Source organism: Culex quinquefasciatus, chromosome 2 (assembly GCF_015732765.1).
Source record: "Culex quinquefasciatus strain JHB chromosome 2, VPISU_Cqui_1.0_pri_paternal, whole genome shotgun sequence".
Lineage (NCBI taxonomy): Eukaryota > Metazoa > Arthropoda > Insecta > Diptera > Culicidae > Culex > Culex quinquefasciatus.
The window spans coordinates 70,569,730-70,592,679 of record NC_051862.1 but is presented as its reverse complement, the minus strand read 5'-3'; the positions used below and the strand labels follow the sequence as shown (position 1 = coordinate 70,592,679).

The following is a 22,950-nucleotide window of genomic DNA, read 5'->3' as shown; positions in this document are numbered from 1 at the left end:
ACAAATATATGGAGAATTTGATTTACGAACTACCCGAGCAGGGGTAAATAACATGGAAATACCATATTTTGGTATTACTTGGCATATTAACAAATACCAAATAGTGCCCTTAGTTGCCAAGTAATAGATGGTAAAATACATTGAAATCATACCAAAAAAAATTATGGTGAAGACCAAAGTAATAACAAATTCTGCAATTCCAAGGGCAAATTAATATCAGACAAATAACAACTATCCGGCTTATTTATAAATAAAATAAATAAATAAATAATAATGAATAAAAATTTCATTGGGCAAAAACAATTAAAATTATCTATAAGTTTACAATTGAACAGGCAGGAAAACGAAGTCTTGCTTGGTGAGCCATAAATTATCAGGTAAAGAAAACTAGAGGATTACTGGAATCTAACCCATGACGGGTAATCTGCAGACACCATTTTAGCTACCCGTTTACCAACTGAGCTATCAACGCTTGATGAAAACGAGCTGCTGTTGCATCAACTTGTTCTAGCTGCAGGCAAAAGTATCAGAAAATTATAAGAAAGAGAAACAAACTAAACCTGAACGAGAATGGCTATAGCCCCGGGCAGCGTGGCATTTTTCGTGGGATTTTTGAGGATGCATGATTCCAACTGAATAGGACTAAACTAGAGGTGGGCAAAACCGCTATTTTTAAGGAGCCACTCATTTTTGCTCGCTCATTTAAATGAGAGGCTCTTTTGAACGGCTTTTTCGCTCTTTTTTTTAAATTTTGATGAAAAAGATTTATTGAAGAACGGTGTGATTGGTTTTTACTGGACTTAAATAAATTATTTGAAAAAAAAACTAAAACAAAAAGATTCGCTAGAAATTTATTGGTCTCCATGTCAAGATTTCTACACGAACCTAAAAGTTTGCATATAAGGATTTGAAGTGTACCTAAATTCAAATTAAGGAATTTGGAGAAAATATCCATTAATTTTACGAAATTGCGTTTGTTTCTGTTAAAATTAAACAGATTCTAATATTTTATTTTGAGCAAATATTCTGCAAACTCTTACTGATTCAATCCATAAAACCTATAAATGCCAAAGTTTGATCGGGCATAATTGTTTAATTGATTTTTTTTTCTGAAATCTCATCTCCCAACGAAACATTTCGATTCAGCTCTCAAATAGCTCCTGTTTAACCTGCCCGATTTGCCTTCCTCACGTTACTGAGGAAAGGTTATAAAATCACTCGAAAAATTAACTTCTCAATTAGACCTCCTAGACCCACCTTCATGTATACATATCGACTCAGAATCAAATTCTGAGCAAATGTCTGCGTGTGTGGTGGGATGTTGATAAAAAAAATGTCACTCGATTATCTCGACATTGGCTGAACCGATTTTGTCCGTTTTGGCGTCATTCGATCCGTCTTGGGGTCCCATAAGTCGCTATTAAAAATTATGCAGTTTAGTTAAGTACTTCAAAAGTTATGCTAAAAAACGACTTTAACAAAAGTCCGGAAGATTGTAAAAGGGTGGTTTTTGTAAGAAAACCCGTCATGCTAAACATTTTCAAAAAGGTATTTAAAAGAAATTTCCAACGCATCCAAGACTTTGAAGATTTGACAACCCTATCAAAAGTTATAAACACTTAAGTGTTATTTATACGCTTTTTGAAGGCCGGATCTCAGATATTTTGATGAAAACGTTGCCTGGATCTCTCATGCGACCTATCGTAGGATGGGTATTCAAAAGACCTGTCTAACGCGTCCAAAACATTGAAGATCTGACAACCCTATCAAAAGTTATAAGCACTTAAGTGTTATTTACGCACTTTTTGCATTTTGGATAGCACCCTTTAAATGTGAGGAAGGCGCCAACAACCTAAGCGTGGATTAAGTAACGTTTTTATTGTAAAGTACACCGTGGGACAATACTGACAAGTTTGGCATTAATTTAGCAGAAATATTTGAAAATATATTTTCAATTCACAAAAACAAATTTAACAGTACAATTTGTTGGAAATACAATGAATTACATTTATAAGCTAAGCAATAGACCCAAGTTTAAAAATCTTTTCATCTTGGAAAGGTTCCTTCAAAAGATTGGAGAACGAAAGAGTTAGTCATGATTCGTTCACTTATTATAGGGAACCGGATCTTTGAACGACTCGCTCTATTTTGCCCACCTCGAGATTCAACAAAAAAATGGTATTGATACCATTGAATGATATTATTATGCATTTCCCTTGTTTCTAACACATGCTCGGGTAATGCATAATATTTCCGATAGGAAAACTAAGTGGATGTTTTTAAATATTTCAAAAAATTTTACGTTTTTGCCTTTCTTTCTGAGGAAATATGCTTATCAAATAACTTGGTGAAAAAAAAACCATTTCACGAATAAAATTCAAATCATCCAAATTTTATGTAACTTCAATCATAAAATCTTAACTAGTTGCGAACACTTTCTCGCCCTGGAGCTACTCATAATGTGCATTCTGTCGAAGAAAGCCTCAGCCCGAATTCAATTGCACATTCCATAATGAACACGTCCGGTTATTCCAGAGCTCGGATGGCCCTGGAGTTGTTTCTATGTGGGTGGCAAGTTTTCCTGAGTCGAGCAGTGTGACCAGACATGTCAGAATCTTGTTTTGCAATCTACATCCATTTGCATTTCATACACACAAACGCACATCTTTTATCAAACCACATAACCAACCAGTTGCAGTTTGCATAGATAGTGGGACTTGAAAGGGTCGGCTCCCCGCCCGGTGAAAGCCAGTGAAAAACAATAAACAGCAGCGCTTGGAACCTTCAGGTGCGACCCATCCACAAGTCCACACGATGATGCACTTTCTGCGGGCCAAACATTTCCGGACCAGCTGAATCAGTGACGGATGAATGTGAACTTCTGAATGTAAATGTTTGTTTGTTTGTTTGCACCTACATTGCCAGCACATGTCTTGCAATTCAAAAGAGCGTGCATGTAAATCTCCACAGTTCAAGATGTAGGCAGGAGGGATAAGGTTTTGGGGGGTCGAGGGGTGGCCCAGTTTTTGGACGAAAGGTAATTATAAAACCACCACCACCACTGCAGTGCCTTGTGGACTTTGTGGCCAAATGAGACGCTCTACGTCTGGGCAGACAGTAGGGGATCAGCGGCGATGACGATGCACTGTGGTAGAATCGGAGGTCAAAATTGAAATTCACACAAGATTGAAACTTTAATAATATGTAAAAATATTTGTTGGCTTGATTTTAGTTAAATCATTATTTTTAGATATTTGTCTCTCTATATCTTCTTTATTTTTATTTTTGAGATACCCATTCAAAAATTGATTGTTTGAAAACATGATAATTTTATCAAAAACTTCTCGAGTAACCTAGAATAGGTAGATTTTTTCTGCACTGGGGCACTGATGTTTCTATTGAAATCACCTTAACTTTAAATCTAGTTTTGGTTTGTAAAAAGGACGCAAGCGCCACCATAGGAGTTGCTGAACTATTTGTATGATTTTATTTAGTTTTTTATTGTACAATGGTAGTTAAAAAACATCATGACAGCTTCAAATGCCAAATGTATTTAAAAGCAAAAAAATCAAGCGTAACATAACAATAAATTACAAAGATGTTATTAAATTCTATTTTTTATTTCTGCAACATATCTAGGGTTTTTTTTAATAGGCCCTATAAACATATGAATCACAATAGCTTATAGAAAGTCAAAAAAGCTCTAGATTTATTTTAAAATGCATCTACTATATTTATATAATGTTTATAGTTATAGCTTTTTGCAGACAAAATTAGGGTTATTCAAATGTTGTTCAAAGTTTGATTTCCCTTGACCATGGTCTAGGTTGAAGAGGAAGGGGGGACTTTTAAGCAAAACTGTAACAAAATAATCATCATCATATTCCATTCCAAAACAGAAATGGATTGTACCTGACCTTCTGTGTTTGCCCGTGGCCCGTGAAGCCATTTCATACAGCCCGCGACGGCTTTTCAAAATAGTTCTATGAACGGCCCTTAAGACTGTTCATGAAATATTAAATAAATAAATTGATTTAAATTAAAAACAAAAGGCTTGAGATCAAATTTTAAAATATTATAACAACATTCTTCATGTTTCAATTTAATTCTTATAATTTTTGAACTGAAAAATGGTACAAGAAAACAAAATTATCAATTTCGTAAAATTGTGAAATTTATGAAAAAACTTGGACTGTTGTCTAAAAATGTACAAAAATACACTAAATTTAAATTTCTTTCACATTGAAGTTTTTTTTTATCAGTTTTCTACTTTTCAAATAAATAGGTAATCAAAACTTATGTATTTTTCCAAAACAACTTTTCAGCGACAAAGTTTTTTTTTTTTTTGAAAAAAGCTTCAAAAAGCAAAAATTAATACTGAAAATAGATCGCTGCAAATATTTTAAAAATGTTTATAAAATTTCTCAAAATGATTCAAGAAATTAGGAAGCAAAACATATATTTTTTCAAAAACTTTAAATTTTGAAAAATAACAAATTGAAAATGATTTAATATATATTTTTGACACTTTTTAAATTTTGTGTGTGTTTTAAATCATTTTAAAATATTTTTTAAATATTTGAATAAAAATTGAATTGTGGCCAAAGACAAACTTATGGGAAATTGGACGAGCTTTCCGGTAATATACTTTCGAGACTGAAAAATCAAGTCTTTCATATAGAAATTGCCAAAAACCATCAAAAGACCTATTTTTTCAACATTTTTATTTTTAAAACCGCTGTAACTTCACAAGGATTGGACTTAGGACCATGGTCAATATGGAGACTTTTATGTAAAATTGTCTGGAGAATCGACTCTTGAGTTTGGTTTTTGAAAATTTTGATGTTTAGAGCACTTTTCAAAAAAACAGTTTCAGTAAATGCTTTTGTATTTTTTTAGGTGAGCTGCTCCATCCTGCATTTTTCATGAGTCTTTTTGTAACATCTTAGGCTATTTTCACAAAAATTTTGAACGAAAAAAATCGTGGGCTCACCTTCAAATTTGACTTTTAAACTAAAAAATCAAATAATCTCATGAAAGTGGCTTGTATTTTTCTTTCAGTGTATTTTTTTCGGAAAGCTCGTCAAATTTCCTACAAGTTTGTCTTTGACCACATTATGATACGATGCAACGGCTTCGAGATACAGAAATATTCAAATTACGAAATACAAAAATAATTAAAACACTAACGCCCTTCTCAAATGTCATTATCGAGTGTAACTGGCTCCATATACACAAAAATGGCTTATATATGCCTAGGATAACATGTCTAAAAAGTTTCATTGAAATCGGAGAGGGTCGGGTACAACCGATTCCCTATTTGACATGGAATTGCTCATATTCGAATCCAAATTTCGTTTGAATAAATTTTATCATGTCTCATTGATTTTTTTATATTCTAGTGTTGAGGAAGTTAAAATGAAAAATAAATACAACAACCATTGAAATTTTAATGATTTTTTTAAATTAAAAAAAATATTTCAAGGTATTAACCCTCTAACGCCCAGAGCTGTTTGCTTATCGTAAAAATAGTAAATGGCTCAATTTTGGTACAATAATGCAGGAAATACTTTACTTTGACCCACAAACATCGAATTGGGGCAAAAAAGTAGAATTTGAAGTGGTGCACCAGAGCACCATCAGGAAGATGAGCAACTTTTTTTTAAACCACAAAATCTCGTTTTCTTCAAATCTATTGGTTCATTTGTTTGAAAACGCTTCGAAATGTGTTAAAAACAACTTATTCTTTGCTGTAAGACCATATTTCTGAAGTATTAACTACAAATTCTAAAATCTCAGCATTTTCATGTTTCTTTGATTGGCTCATTCAAAACCCACAAACAACCATTTTCATGAAAAATGAGGAAAATAATAAAACTATTGGTCTAATAACAATGTTTTGTCTTGTTTATGAATAGTCAAAACGTTTATAAACTTTTGTTTTCATAAAAATAAGCTTTTTCTGTAATTTAGAAAATAGTGCTCCTGAATATTTAGTTGCTCATATGCCTAGGTGGTGCTCTGGTGCACCAAATGAAAAAGGTTGAAAAACACTTAAAACCGGTCCAAACTCACAATTTTATTTACAGGGGTTCTTATCCAAGGTCCAAATGATAGCAAAACATTTTTTGTTACATAAAATTTTGTGTTTGGTAATTTTTACGGGCTTTCGAAAACAGGTCTTATTTATTTCCCTAAAATTGGCCCATTTTTGTTTACATTTCACACTGTAACTTTTCTTGTGCTTAACCAAATTTGATGAAATTTGGGGAGATGTTAGTATACATTCTACATGAACACCTGCAACTTAAAGCACCATGAAAAGTTGTATCAGTTCCGAGATATTTGAGTTCAAAGTTTTGGTGCTCTGGAGTAACCATGGGCGGGAGAGGGTTAAATTGCAATCGTCAAAAACAATATTTCATTCTTTAGTTAAATCAAGATATATGAATCTTATTTGCAACATAAGTTTTTTTTTTATAATTATTTACTTTAAAAGAAAACAATCATAAAACAATCCAAAAATGGTTTGTTTACTTTTTCAACTTTTATAAAATATTAGTACCGGGCCGCCACTGCTTCAGAAACATAAGATCAGGTCCGCAGGGCTAAAAGGTTGGGCACCCCTGGCTTAAGCTAACTACATAGGAAAACTGCAAGCTTAGTACAAGAGAGCACAGAGGCATCGATATTAGGCTACTCTACAAAAAAATCACTTTAAAATTTGACCTCAATACGAAAAAATAATAAAAATATCGTAGAAATTTTGTATATTTTTGTTTCAGTGTATTTTATTCAGAAAGCTCTTTAAATATCCTATTAGTTTGTCTATACTCACTTTTAGACACGATGCAACAGCTTTGATATACAGTTCAATAATGTCTTAAAAACGATATAAAAATGCATGTATGATCAAATGGGGCACTTTTAAACTTTAAACAAATTTTGAAAAAAAACTCTAGATTTATGAAAATTTCGATTCCTTAATGATGTTTTTTTGAGAGCTTTGGTTTTTTCATAGCAATTAAAAAAAAGTTATTATTTTGAAAGAAAAACCATTCTGAAATTACCTTTTCATGCACATTAATAAAAAGATTATTTCCAAAATTAAACCTAAAATTTACCACCGTGCAACTTTAACGACGCCGACCACGATGGGCAGCAGCAGTAGTAAATGTGTTACACAAAAAAAAAAGAGCCATGATGCAATAATACGTTCCGTTCGTCAATTCATCGCGGTCTGCCAACGACCAGCTCGAAAATGACAACCCGGCGGCGATGAAGTTGAGTTTGAAGAATGGACGATTTCTGGCAAAAGGGGCACACGAGAGACTAGCTGCGCGCGAATTAGCCGCGACTTTTGCGGCAAAGGCCAACGAATGTTATATTAGGGGAAAATGGTTTTGTTTTGGTTTCAAGATAGCAAAATAATGCACAAAGTAGAGTACTTCGAGCAGTCAGTAGAGTGGTGATGGTGTAATTGGATGGACTGTGGAGGAGGGCAGATAAACAGTTTCTTCCTTGTTGCTTGAGCTTGAGTAAAAAGGTTTGGCTTTGGCCTGGTGATTACGGGTGGATGATGGATTCAAGCAGCTTTGTGCAACAGTTTCGTTTTGTTGACATAAGTAACTGCTGAGGGTGGAGCAGCCCAGATGAAGTTATTAAATAACTGTTTAGTTGTTCGAGTGGTTCAAATTTAACTTTCACCTATCTTTACAGGGCTGAATTTTATGGGTGTACTTAGCCCAAATCTCAAATATTGGCTCAATTGGACAAAACCTCGAGCAGCCCAATCCGAGTTCATTTCCATTCAATTTTGCCAATTTCTAGCTCTGGAATAAAAAAAAAAACAATTTGAACCACTCTGTTATCCAATCCTGTCATGAGCAAAGAATGAAAAGGAATCCCAATTCCAGAAGTTGATCAAAATTGGGAAGCTTTTTTACCCTGAACAATTATTTTACGTGCTGAAAATACATTGAAATTCCAAAGATGACTTTTTTAGATTCACTTTCCATCGACTCCGGACGAGCTCGTCTCCATATGCAAATTTGCTATACATTTAACAATAGGCTACTAATTGGCTTCAAACAAGCGTTCAGCTGTTAATGATGATTCTAAACAAATATAAAACAACCAACCAGAATATTGATCGTCACTCAACGGGAACAACCAATGCAAACGTGCCTCCCATTTCTCACCGAACGTGTGCGATCTTGAATGTCTAATCGAGTTGAGTTATTGCTTTGAACTTCACTTGCTTTCTCGGCGTATTTACTCAACCATCAGTGTTGTGCCCCCCGACAACGACGACGGGGGGATCAAGGCAAAACAGTTCGCGTAACTTCAAGTGAATTCAATTAAAGACCACCAGAGGTCACGTTCGTCATCATCACCACTGGATGGCACGATACGGAAAAAAAAGAGTGACACCCGTGGAAGACTTTGGTGGCCATGCACGTCTGAGGAAGAAGACTTCGTCCAATATCCGCTTCGGGAAGGTTGGCGTACATCATAAAAAAGTGCGACAGTTTAGTCAAGTCGGTCTAGATGTTATCGTCAAATGGATTGATAAAGATTTAATTAAAAAATAATTACTCATGAAAAAAAAACTTATTTTGTGTTATCCTCTATTTTTTATTTTTTTTTATTTTTAGGTTTATTTTTCTGATACATAGTTTACATACTTACATACATACATACTTCCACTCAATAGATCTTCAACCTCCACACATTATCTTCTGTCAGATTTTTCATATTTTCTTGCTATGATTATCACAAACATTCTGCTTCAGTTGATTTATTAGATCCATTAAACGCGAGCAAACTTTTCTCCCAACGTTGAATAAATCAGCTGTTGAAAGGTGTTCCATATCTTAGCTTAGAAACTGTATAAAATGCTTAAACAACGAAACAAATGTGTTGCATTGAAATGATTAAATTAAATGAATTAATAATTTATGAAACTTTATCATTTCAATGATGATATTGCTATTTTGTTGTAGTTTATGTCTCTCGACTAAAAGTCGAGATGGCAAAAGAGTAACAATAATTGAGAATTCAACCCGTGCTTTCCAATTTGAAGAATAGAGTTATCCGAGAAAGTATTTACTTGGTTAGTGGAAACATTCTTTACAAATAATCGAAAAACTGTTGTTTTCTAGTAAGGTTGCAGGTATTTATAATAAAGTAGATAGCAGAAAAAATATTTGCAACAATCTTAAATTGATTGGCCATTGACATTAAACCACAGCAACACTAGGTGATTGATGACATCCTCCTAAAATCAATTGAAAAACATTCTAAAACCATTTTAAAAGTATTTCCAACATCTTTCTTAAAATGTATTACATGACCTTTTTTTTTTTGCAAAACACACCCTCTTTGTATCGTTTCAATTTCTATGGAATCATTTTGTTAGCATAACTTTTGGAGTACTTTGCTAATCATCCTTCCACCTCGGGATTCATGACATGTGTACTAAGAATCTGAGTGCCCAACATCTGATTCAGGCAGATCATTTTATTAAATTTTATTGAAATTGAGAGTTGATAAATCAATTTGAAATAATTTATAATAAGAGTTGCACTTAATCAAAAAAATACGTTATTTTACCAAGTATATGTCACATTTTAAAATATAAATAACATCTTATCTTTTTTCAGTCTCATTATATTTGTAGAATTACGACTTTAACTAGACATTGGTATAAACCTAGGTATATACACTTCTTACAGATATATTGTATAACCTGATTTTATTGTTTGTTGAGGAATGTAAAAAGCATTTTTTTGCAATTGTTTTTGGAATGCTGATTTTTATAAATTTTAACAAATTGGAATGTCATCAGACGAAATAGTCGTTTTTAGCTCTAGAGATTGAAATATCGTTATTTCATTTTATCAAATAAACAATTCTCGATTACTTTTTAAAAACAACTATTGCGCAATGGGTTTCCTATGTACATAGGACCTTTTGAAAAAGTAAGCGAGAATCTTTGACATCTGGCCCGCAACCTTAGGTGGACTAAAATTAGAAATTTAAAAAAAAAGCTTGAGCACCCCTGCTTTAACCCTCTACTGCCCAAATTTGTTTTTGAAGATTTTTATTTTTCTCGTGTTCTGTTATTTTGAGCAACTTTTGTTCTACTAAAAACTTTACTTCTCTTGTTTTTCTTGTTTCATTTATAGTATTTTAATTTGCATTTGGGTAATTCTCCGCCAACTCACACAGCAGTTGCCCCGACCCCTCTTCGATTTGCGTGAAACTTTGTCCTAAGGGGTAACTTTTGTCCCTGATCACGAATCCGAGGTCCGTTTTTTGATATCTCGTGACGGAGGGGCGGTACGACCCCTTCCATTTTTGAACATGCGAAAAAAGAGGAGTTTTTCAATAATTTGCAGCTTGAAACCTGGGTGCAAAGCGGCCTCAATTTAGAACTGTCAAAGTGGAACCAATTTACTGTTCGCAAAATGATACCAAGAAGTGGCAAGTATTGTAATCGATCTATAATTTATTTTGTCGCTGGAGTCGAGCTTTTGCGGTATTCGACGTAAACAAATCTTAAAAAGAGGGTAGAAATCGAGATTGGGTAAATTCGTCGCTAACATTTTAATAAGCGCTATGTCTACCTACGTTTATGACGTTTTTTGAAATATTAGCGACGAATTATCAATGAATGGCGCATGCCAAATAATATTGAATAATATTACTCCAACATTATTATTGCGCTTCAAACACGGAGAAAAAAGAGTTCCCAAAATCGTGAACAAGCGTTCATGAAAAGCGGAACCACGAACAAAGTGTTCAAATCCCATGGTACGATTTTGAAAAACGTACCATGAAATTTGAACACTTTGTTCGTGGTTCCGCTTTTCATGAACGCTTGTTCACGATTTTGGGAACTCTTTTTTCTGCGTGAAGATACACAATCTCGGAACTTCGATTCGGTTGTTCTTCTGATTCACAAAAATTCCACCCACTTCTGACGCAATATTTCGTCACGTGGAAATCAAAAAAGGCCTTTTTTGGCCGCCCACCGATTAGTCTACGAACAAAAAAAGTGCGAAGCCTTTAATTTTTCAACGAAAATTTCAACATGAACAGATTTAAAAAAAATCAAAACAAGTTATTTCCGCAGCAAAAAATATTTCACGCTTGAGCTTGAACATAGCCTTCCACTTTGTTTATGTTTACAGCTGTAGTGCAGATGTATTAGTGAGGAGCAGTGGAGAGCATTCGAAAATCACGTTACGCATTCTGTCTTTTCAGCACCCAGCTTGAAACGGTGATGAGATAGAAATTTGGTGTCAAAGGGACTTTTATGTAAAATTAGACGCCCGATTTGATGTCGTTCTGAGAATTCCGAAAAAACGTATTTTTCATCGAAAAAAACACTAAAAAAGTTTTAAAAATTCTCCCATTTTCCGTTACTCGACTGCAAAAAATTTTGGAACATGTCATTTTATGGGAAATTTAATGTACTTTTCGAATCTACATTGACTCAGAAGGGTAATTTTTTCATTTAGAACAAAAAAATTTCATTTTAAAATTTCGTGTTTTTTCTAACTTTGCAATGTTCTACAAAATTGTAGAGCAGACAATTACAAAAATTTTGATATATAGACATAAGGGGTTTGCTACTAAACATCACGAGTTATCGCGATTTTACGAAAAAAAGTTTTGAAAATGTTGGTCGTCGTTGATCATGGCCGTTCATGGTCACCCGCGACACGGACGACGAAACAAAGAGAAACGCAAAAAGAAACTTTCTTTCGTAAAATCGCGATAACTCGTGATGTTTACAAGCAAACCCCTTATGTCTATATATCAAAAATTTTGTAATCGTCTGCTCTACAATTTTGTAGAACATTGCAAAGTTAGAAAAAACACGAAATTTTAAAATGAAAAATTTTGTTCCAAATGAAAAAATGACCCCAATGTAGATGAGCATGAGCATGAGCATGAGAGACCACCCATGGTTGTCCTTCTCCGTTGCTGAACAGAACCGTAATATCCTTTCAGCACTACTGATCATAGGCTTCGACTATCAAGTGGTATTTCCCTTATCAACCGCATGTTTGAATGCGCTAGAAAGATAAAACACCATGATTTCCAGAACAAGATCAGTTGCGAATAGATAACAGTCATTGGCCACCAACGGCGCCCGCCATGTCAGTTTGTAGATCTCGATTTTAAGGGACGGGAATGTTAGTTAGCGCAGGTTGCTACTAGGGCAGCTGATTTACTCTGTGCTTACACCCCACGAGCGCCAGGAACCTGAAAACTTGTTAGTAGGATAGGGTGTTTGGTCAGGATTCATCATAGAAGATGATGATGCGACCCAAAATCATAGTGTTTGTTGAAAGGTATTATATTTTATTCTGAAGGCAAACAATCGGTTGCTGCGGATGAGACATTTCCCGTTTATTTGTTGTTAAATTTTAAATGAAATGGTTTAATCTTAGACAGCCGGCTGTGGAAAGATAAAACCAAATAATATTTATTTATAAAATGAGGTGTTAAACGCAATGCTGCAATGATAGCGTAGTCTGATTTTTAATTATATAATCATTTAGTTCATGAATTTGTTACGGAATAGAAGCGACGAACTCAATCATCAAGTGCCTTCCGATCTTCTTTCTGTTAGCTAGATAAGGTATTGATTTTTGTTGCCTCTCGAGCTACGATGCTATGGAGAGGGCTTAACACACAAACAACCGACGTCGAGCCCTCCGAGCTACGGAGCTATGGGAAGGTCTTTTCAACACAAAAAAGACTCGCGCACCACACGACGTTCTTAATGAATCAAAATAATTTTGTTACACGATAAACCTAACGAACTCGGATCGTTTTTATCGAAAACTAGATCACAATTCACGACAAAAATGCGAAACAAAAGGCACACACAAAAAAAATCACTTTTCACTCCGAATATTTTTTTACGACCACGTGCTCCCTTTGCCAATTATGCACTGATGACGCTGCATTTTCAGAGGGTCCTTCTGGGTCAATGTAGATTCGAAAAAAAACAATAATTTTCCCATAAAATTACATGTTCCAAAAAAATTTACAGTCAAGTAACGGAAAATGGGAGAATTTTTAAAACTTTTTTAGTGTTTTTTTCGATGAAAAATACGTGTTTTCGGAATTCTGAGTACGCCATCAAATCGGGCGTCTAATTTTACATAAAAGTCCCTTTGACACCAAATTTCTATCTCATCACCGTTTCAGGCTGCAAATTATTGAAAAACTCCTCTTTTTTCGCATGCTCAAAAATGGAAGGGGTCGTACCGCCCCTCCGTCACGAGATATCGAAAAACGGACCTTGGATTCGTGATCAGGGACAAAAGTTACCCCTTAGGACAAAGTTTCACGCAAATCGAAGAGGGGTTGGGGCAACATTTCCCGATTTCGTGTGAGTTGGTAGAGAATTACCCATTTATCTTGTTTAGTTTATGTTTGTTTTTGGTAGTATTTAGTCTATTATACCACCTCCTATCATTACATTTTGCCTTTCTATTTTTTTCATGTTTTTCCAATCACTATTTCAATGTATCTCTTGTTGGTCACATTTTCTGCTATAAAATGGCACCATTATCATATAAATTGTTAAAAAATGCTTATGTGACGCTAGAAAAATTACTGTATACTTCTATTTACTTAAAATATAGGAAATCTTGAGCAACATTTGAAAGGGGTGGTACGACATTGTTCTTATGGCCTTTCATTACACGCGTTTAAATGGGACGAAAGGCCGTAGATATTTTTTTGCGGAATAATCCTAAGAATGAAAATAGTAGTTTATGCAACAAGTTGCAAAAAGAGGATTTTTTCAGCACGAGTCGTACATTTATCCAACGAGGTTCATCGAGTTGGATAAATACGAAGAGTGCTGAAAAAATCAAGCTTTGCAACGAGTTCCATACAACATTTTTTGCAATTCCAAAAAGCACACACTGAGTGAAATTTTATGTCAAATTTTCAATAGATCGTTTAAATGAAAAAAAAAGTTAAAAAGTGTTACTTTTCGAAACAAGTGCTGAAAAGTTTAACTTTTCAGCACCCATTTGAGTGCTGAAAAGTAGAATTTTTCAGCATTTATTTTGAAAAGTGTTGCTATTCGATTCTGTTATTTTTGGTACAGAAAAGTAGGCTATTTCGTCGTTTAAGAATGACAGGAAAAAACATATAACCATTGATAAATAAACAAATCAGAAAACAAACATATTGAGGTTTGTTGAACTATGATTGTTTTCATTAAAACCATAAGATTTCTGAATTGAAAAATAGGCAGAAAAATATCAGTCACAATTCAAGCCTTCCGTTAATCCCATTCGATTTTCATAGACGATAAAGCATTCATTCACCGCAGTGTAATATATGCACTCCATACACACAACCACACATCCTGAGGCCATTGTTCGTGCTATTGTTGTATCCACGATTATTTTTTCTCCTTTCTATCCAATCTATCAATCTTAGCCGCGCGTGTGAGTGTGTGTGTGTAGGTCTATTAACTCTGTGTGTTTCAGACTTGCACATCGCACACACAGAGCGCAGCTCTGTCTAGCTAATTTCTATTGTATGCAGCTTTTACTTTCTTCCTCGCAATGCAATGTGGTGCATCTTGTGGTCTCTAATAGCAGGAGGAATCTTGCACCATAATTCAGCTTCCTCGAAACGATTAGACCGATTACGATGCATCACACACTGAATTACTGCGCTTTTTTCAACTCTCTTGCTCGATAACTCTGTCTTTTGTTTACATTCATGTTTTTTTTTCTCTCCTCTAATACTAAGTTCAAGTGTTGCAAACGCGTCTCTACATCAAGTCTAGAATAGAAGTCTACACAGCATTGCGTCTGTGTTTGTGCGCGACTTTCCGATACTGATGGTCGTATTCGTCGTACAAAGTTTCATTCGCTCAATTAACCCTGGAGATCTGTGCGATGATTACACTTCATTTTTCTTCTTTGCGTCTTCTTCTTTGTCTTTTGTGTCTCTTGCTTCTGGTTGTGCTGAAATGGAATTAATAACCGCACGAGTGCGCTCGCTATGTGTGTGCCAAGATCTGCATCGTCGTTGCGTTTTTCGAGTGTCGCCGTATGTACTTTTGAATTCTTGTGTCACAGAAGTAATAAGACTGATTTGTTTTGCTTCTTGTAAGACATCACTAGGGCCAGGCTAGTTAATTATAATTATTAGTGTATGTTTCTACGGTTTCTACATGATTTGTTGGGCCATTTTCGTTGCTTTGGTTACTTAGGTACTGCTGTTTAGATGTTTCGATGAAGCGTTCAATTAAATTTTTAAGTTTTATAGGTTTTTGGCACATTCACAACATTATTAAATATTTGCAAAAATGTTTTACCCTTACATCGAAGAAAGGTCTTTGGAATGCCTTTCAGATAAATACAAATAAAACAAAACTATCTCAGTTCCTTCATAAAACATTTTACAAAAAGCTCGTAGACCCAAAAATTAAACAAATGTCTGTCTGTCTATCAAAATTGTCACTTAGTTTTCTTAGTTTGTTCAAACGGGCCGCATTCGACGCGATCTAGGGTCCTAACGTCACTTTTTTAAGTTTCGATAAGTAGTTCAAAAGTTGGAAGATCTAGCAACTCTGTCGCAAGTTATGAACATTTAAGACATATTTTTGTATTTTTTTGAAGCCGGATCTCACTTTCCTGTGGGTAAAATTACAACCCATCGTTGATTAGGTAATTGAAATACCATTCCAGCGAGTCCAAAAGATAGAATATCTGGAAACCCTGTCTCATGTTATGATCACTTAAGTGATCTTCATGTACGTTGTACATTTTCATGACTTTAGATCATTAAGTAAGGAGTGAGGAAGGCACCAACCACATAGGTGGATGAGGTTAGTTTTTGAAAACTTCATTTAACAACTCTTTCGACGTGTGAATCTTCATAATTTTAATTGAGGAAGAATTAGTTATGCGACATGTTACTTTTTGACACGTCTAAGAACTGATGAGTCAATATAGGTGCCCGATGAAAGTGCATACACTTTCTTTAGTTGTGCCATCTTCCCGAAAACCTGCAACTATCGATTAGTTCAATATTTCCAGTAAACTAGCTTTTTTCAATTTCCCCATCTCAAAGTGGTTCGGAAGCAAAAACCCCAGCTGTACCAACGGTAAATACAGGAGAGCAACCAATTTAGTTGAAGCATTTTGCTATACCTTAGTCGTACGTGTGTAAGCTAAAACGCAAACGCCACCGCTGACGACGACGGACGTCTCTAACGATGATGACAGCTTCAACGTCTTGGTTCTTGGTGGTTGTCTTAGTGCAAGGTACCTACCGGCTTTGCTTGGGCTGCCTGGCTGATGATAGTGCGGCTCTGTATGGATTTGAACGAGCGCGCAAAAAGAAGAAAAAAAATGAGGCACCTACACACTTTGACTTTGAATTCATTAGCATCTGATCAGGTCGGTGGATGGATGTTTTCATTAAGGTACCACGTTCCACGTTTTTCATACACACATACACAACACTCAACCAGACTCTGCTGATTTGGTTTGGCTGTAGTGTGCAGGAGAGTGCAGAAACCCGGTAGCGCCGCCACAGCGATGTGCAGTGTTGATGAAAAGATATGTGTGTGATAGATTTGGTCGTGAGAGGGTGACTTATCTTAGTGCAAGTATGCTAGTCTGTTGCAAGTTTCCATTTTTGCAAAAAGTTAAAAATAAAATGATCTACTTAAGTTATTATTACACACAACTAAAAGAAGTTCCAAACCTAAATGAATTAATTATAATATGAATATTTACCAATTAAAACGAGCTAAAAAATATTAATTCTTAAAAAAAAATGAATCAAATTTTGTCACCCTTTTTGTTAACTGTCAAAGCGGAAGATTCTAAACAGTCAAAATCTATTACATAAATGAATTGAGAATAATAATTCTATACAATTGGGAAAATGGCTTGCCTAAAGCATATTCCAGACCTTTTACCACAGACTGTCTGTGCTTTTACCTTCCCATAAATCATCCATCGACAAGCGTTACTTATGACTACTACTTATACAATGTATCATTAGGAATCGTCGAATATGTCGTTATACTTGAGTCACGTATAACTCTTTTCGTGTTAATTTCATGTTCAGGGTGTTTTTAAACACCAATTCAGGTAGTGCCATCGTTAAAAAGTTATGAAAATGTCGTATAAGTGAATTTGTCACAGCCCAACTCCCTGTTCTCTGCCATAATGGAAAGGGTAGGTAATTGGAAGCAATGCGAAGGCAAACACCACCTAAAATCCGGAGTTGTATTGTTAAATTGATATTGGTTAACCGCGGTGGATTTTCTTGAAATAATTCGAACTGTCAAAAATCCACCAATGCATCTACCACATTGATTACACAAAAAACTGTGGTAGAAAATTTTTGATAGTTCGATGTCAACTAATTATTTCAATAAAATCCACCGCGGGTAACAAAAATCAAATTAACAAAGCAACTTGGGACCAATAAGCTAAGCTGTTTCATTATAAATCAAGTCTGATACAAAGTTTACTTTCCCATAACTTCGCTGCCGGCCAGTGGACCACGCTCAAGTTATTGTTGAAGTTATTTCGAATTATAATTTTTGTGTCGCGGTAAGTGGTTAACAACTGACGATCATAGTTGGCATTTAAAGGTACAAAAAGAAAGAGTGCTTTGGAAACAGTTTACATAATTGATAATTATAACAAAAATAAAAAAGAAGCATCCAAAAATTACTTGCGCAATTATACGTAGGACTATGTACATAATGAGTCTCATCTTGTTCCACCAGCCTTTTTCATTAACGTAAACAAGATATACAAAAAATACTTTTTGCTTTTTTATCGTGAAACAATAAATAAAACTATTCTCGAAATGTTGTTAAGTTTGTTTAACAGATATCAGCTTAAATAAGGTGATATACAGAGATACCTCTTTTTACGCGGTGGCGTTACGCATTTTAGTTCGTCGAGTTCTCTAAAACCATACCATATTTTTGCAAGCTTCAAAAAGCTTTTTTTTAGATCTGAACAAAACATATAAATTGCTTTAAAAAGATTGCAAAAATGTTGAGTCGTTCCAGAAGAAATCAACAAATTAGAAAAACGGAACGCACCGCGTAAACGAGGTTTCTCTGTATTAGTTACTTTGTATGAAATGTGTGTTTAAGATGAATAACACTATGATGGGAAGTGATTTTTTATTTGGTGAGATATGTATAACTTGTAATTAATTTTCCTGCATCAATCAATAGGTTTATTCTCTTAAATGTTTAACTACAAGGCGCTTCTACCTAAACGAGACAAAAAAAAAACGTTACTTAATCCACCTTAGGTGGTTGGTGCCTTCCTCACATTTAAAGGGTGCTATCCAAAATGCAAAAAGTGCGTTAATAACACTTAAGTGTTTATAACTTTTGATAGGGTTGTCAGATCTTCAATGTTTTGGATGCGTCAGAAAGGTCTTTTGAATACCCATCCTACGATAGGTCGCATGAAAGATCCGGACAGCATTTTCATCAAAATATCTAAGATCCGGCCTCGAAAAAGTGCGTATGTAACACTTAAGTGCTTATAACTTTTGACAGGGTTGTCAGATCTTCAATGTTTTGGGCGCCTTGGAAAGCTATTTTGAATACCTATCCAACGGTAGGTCGCATGAGAGATCCGGACAACGTTTTCATCAACATATCTGACATCCGGCCTCCAAAAAGCGTATAAATAACACTTAAGTGCTTGTAACTTTTGATAGATTTCAATGTCTTGGACGCGTAGGAAAGGTCTTTCAAATACCTTTTTTAAAATGTATAGCATGACGGGTTTTCTTACAAAAACCACCCTTTTTACAATCTTCCGGACTGTTGCTTAAATCGTTTTTTTAGCATAACTTTTGAAGTACTTAACTTAACTGCATAATTTTTAATAGCGACTTATGGGACCTCAAGACGGATCGAATGACACCAAAACGGACAAAATCGGTTCAGCCAATGTCGAGATAATCGAGTGACAATTTTTTGATCAACATCCCACCACACACACAGACATTTGCTCAGAATTTGATTCTGAGTCGATAGGTATATATGAAGGTGGGTCTAGGAGATCTAATTGAGAAGTTCATTTTTCGAGTGATTTTATAGCCTTTCCTCAGTAACGTGAGGAAGGCAAAAATTAAATGATGAATGCTGTGCAAAGCAGATATCGAATCAACTGCACAATTAGTAAACAAAAGGTTCTCACGATTGTATGACGAATGACCTCATTGTACAATGAAAATCGAAAGCATTATAGAGAGATAAGATTGCTTTTGACTCTAGATTGTTTCAATCAAGTATATGATTCAGATCTTATGTGAAACTCAAGCTCTAATCAAAAGTTTGATAGGTTCTCATTTAAATGTTTGTAAACATTTGTTTTAAGAGTGTGTTACAAAGTACAACGTTATTCCAGACAAACTTAATAATCTGTTGAGATATCATGTAAAATGTATGCTTATCGATTCTTTCAGACGCAAATCATGTCTAATTTAACCACCAACGTTTCCGGTATAAAATATGTATCACTGTGGGACGCCACCCTGCTTCACACCATAGACTGTATAGTGGGTTATCATGGAACATGCATCTCAGTCAGCAATCCCTGTTGTTTGTCCTTGATTTCGTGTTTCCGGCACGCCAGGATAGCTGGACGAGACGGGTAGAAATCGATACGTATCGCATGACTTTGAGTTTGCCTGATATCAGTCGACTGACAATCAGCAGGGGTTGGGCGGTGCATTTCCCGGTGAGGAGTTGAAGGTGGTGGTTGACGGACTGTCCGATTACTCTCAGGCTCACAGGCAACACGTTTCCTTCAGCCTTGTATACACTCTCGAATCTCCCGAAACCTCTCTTTCTTGCTGCGGATGCCGGTGTATGCGTTCGATTCCTCTATATCCAACTATTGCGTAGATTGCGCACACCACCGACCAGAAGAAGGTAGGCTCGTTCAGCGAGTCCGCTGCTGTTACGTAGTACGAGACATTCCTTCTCGCTTTGGCAAATTGCGATACACTCTTTTATTGGTTTTGTTGGTTTCTTTGCTTTTACTGCTGCGCGAATAACAAAACAACAACAACCATCTGAGCCAGCTAGTTGGCCATCGGAGAAGAAAACGAAGAAAATTTTACACTTCTTATATTTTAAGAACATTTCACCACGCAAAACCAACTAGTGGTGGTTGAAAATAAGACGACCCCAGTAGACTAGTTTGGAAAAGTGCACTTGCACAGCTCCACACACTATCCGCTGCTTCCCACACTTCCCGTTGAAGCTAGTTTTGTTCAGCAAACCCTCAGCTGGACGAGACAGCCGCAAGCTACACGTAACCCCCGTGCCCACGAAACGTTCGCCCAAAGAACTCACCTTCCGCATAGTTCACACGACAGCAGTCGGCCAGCAAGATCAGCAGAAAAAGTGCACTTTTAAGCACCACAGCACCACCAGTAGCATTCGCCATTACTTTCAATTGCACACACTCACGTACACGTACCAGTACACAGGGGGGAACCAGACTACGGACACATCAATTCCGTCTGCTCGCCAACTCCACACTCACTCTTCACGAACCCCTCGCGGGAGAGACAACTTCTTGCAGCACTTCCTTATCCAGCGCGATCCCGCGACGAGACTTATCCCCGCGTTCAGCTATCCGTCCAAGTCTGCAAAACCTTCCACGACAATACCACACAACCCACAAAGAGCGATATCGTTGGTATTGGTTCAGTTAGCAAAGGGGGGGCGGCCCAATTGGTACCCAATCTACAGGGGTCAGCCACGAACTCTACCTTCACTTGGCTTCACCTCGCACTTCACACTGCTACTGAGTTCTACGACCGTGACGATAACCACCCTCGCGCGCGACTAGCGACTAGCGAACACCGAACTGGACTGAGCTGAACGTAGATCCGAAGTTCGGCTCGGTCTCAGACGTTGGTTGGGAGCTATGATGTTAGTGGTAGTGGTGAGAGTGGATTGACGTTTGAAACATGAGCGGATGGGTGCTGAACACGTTACTTGTGGCATGTGAGGGATGGCGAAGCTGAACGTGTTACGGTAACGGAGCGTGGCAGTGGTGTGTTGAGGGTTAGATGAAAAGGGAGTTGCGAGATTTGATAAAGTTTTTGATGAATTTGATAGGTAATCTTGTTTGAGTGCAGTCTTGTAAAATTACTCAACCGTTCGCAAAGAATCAGGCCCCTGTGATGATGGCCATTTTCTTGAAACCAAAACTTCTGACGCTGAAGAGAAGATAAAGAAGAAAACAAAAAAAACGCATCTGTCAAATTCCTCAAATTATATCAACAAACCGAACCGCGTGTTTCGATCCACTCTGATTTTTGTTCAAATGACAACATAACAAGAACTTCGGCTAAAAAGAGGACAATTTCAAGTACGGGTTCCCTCAAAGCCAATCCGTCAGCGAATCTGGATCGAAACAACCGTCATCAGCCTCAGCCAGTGGTGCAGGTCGAGCAGGTTGAGGTTTTTTATTTCGGCTTCAAAAAACCATTCAGAGTGCTCCATCTTGAATGAACCACCGTTTTCCGGACCACGACGGACATTTGGTGGTAGCTGCGACACTTCCGTCACCCAATAATTACGCAAGAACACATTTTTTTTCGCCACGCTGCTGCAAACAATTTTCCATTTTAAATAAAGTTTGACCGTTTTGACGTTGCTATATGTAAACAGTAGGCCTCACCTACCAATACATCAGCAGGCGATTTCAGATAGGGGCTACTCACAAACACTAATGCGGGGGCTAGTTTTCAGACAGGGGCTACTCACTAATACTATTGCAAGATTATGGTGATGGGCGAGTAGAGTATCCCTTTACTCTGACACTACCCCCCTGCAAAGAATCGAATCCTCTAACACTGTGTTTCTCAACCGGTGAGGAATTCCCCTCTGGAGGGAATTTAGCCATGCTTACGGAATATTTCCTTACCATACGGATTTTCGACTCTCTCCGCAGATTTTTAAAAGGTCAGAATTTGTGTACGATATTTTGATTTTTTCTTAAATTAAATATGTCTCATTGAACTTTCTTATAACGATTACATTTCATTTCTGGTAGTTTTTTTTTTTTTTTTTGAAAACGTCCAATAAACCAAATTTCCAGTTTTTACATTTTGGGTTTCTTTTGAAACCGCCTTGAGTCTGGGGTATTAAAAAACACACAAAAAGCAACAACTGGAAATTTGGTTTATTGGACCTTTTCAAAAAAAAAAAACTCCAGATTTACATTCTAAGTGGTATGGCTTAATGCTCTTCATCTTTGTTGTATTTTCGTTTGATTAAACTTAAAACTAAAATATTTTTTTTGAATTATTCAAAATCATTAGAACGAGTAAACTACGAACTGTATTTCAAGATGAATGCTCCAAGGGTTCTTACTTTGTTCCTGGTGAGTTTTGCACCCACGCAGTGTTGTTATCATCTCGATGAAAATGTTCAGAAGTTCTTCTGGTGAAAACAGGTCACTACTGCCTTCATCCGTTGATGCTAGTTGGTTCTCCCTCGGTTGCTGACTGAAGCCAGGAGGTGTTGTGTTCTCTGCAAATTTTTGCCGCTGATTCAACGGCAATGGCTGCAGATTTGGAAGCCACTCGAGCAGATCCCGCTCCTGGTGACGCCAAAGCAGGAAAATCCACGTCCGTGAATGCTGGTGGTGTTTTGCGGCTATTTGGTTGGTGCCTCGTCGTCGCTTGCTGCCGAATTTTTACAAACGCAACTCGTTTTGGGCAGCTTCGATTCTTGGTCGAATGGTCGCCACCGCAATTGAAGCATTCCGCTTTGATGTTCTCGTTGATCATGTTGCAAGCTTGAGTTTTGTGCTCACCTCCGCAGGTTGCACAACGACTCATGATGAAACAGTTCCTTCCACCATGTCCAAA

General features: G+C 36.4%; 1 protein-coding gene across 2 annotated transcripts in view; it reads right to left on the bottom strand.

Annotated features, from left to right (window-relative positions):
* The window catches only part of LOC6035954 (plexin domain-containing protein 2), a 38,776-nt gene extending 17,816 nt beyond the window's left edge, over nucleotides 1-20,960 (bottom strand). For both annotated transcript variants that reach the window (XM_038258338.1, XM_038258339.1), the window contains exon 1: nucleotides 20,417-20,960. In XM_038258338.1, the coding sequence (XP_038114266.1) occupies nucleotides 20,417-20,510 (94 nt within the window). In that variant the 5' untranslated portion in view covers nucleotides 20,511-20,960. The remainder of the gene's footprint in view (nucleotides 1-20,416) is intronic.
* Nucleotides 20,961-22,950: the final 1,990 nt, after the last annotated feature.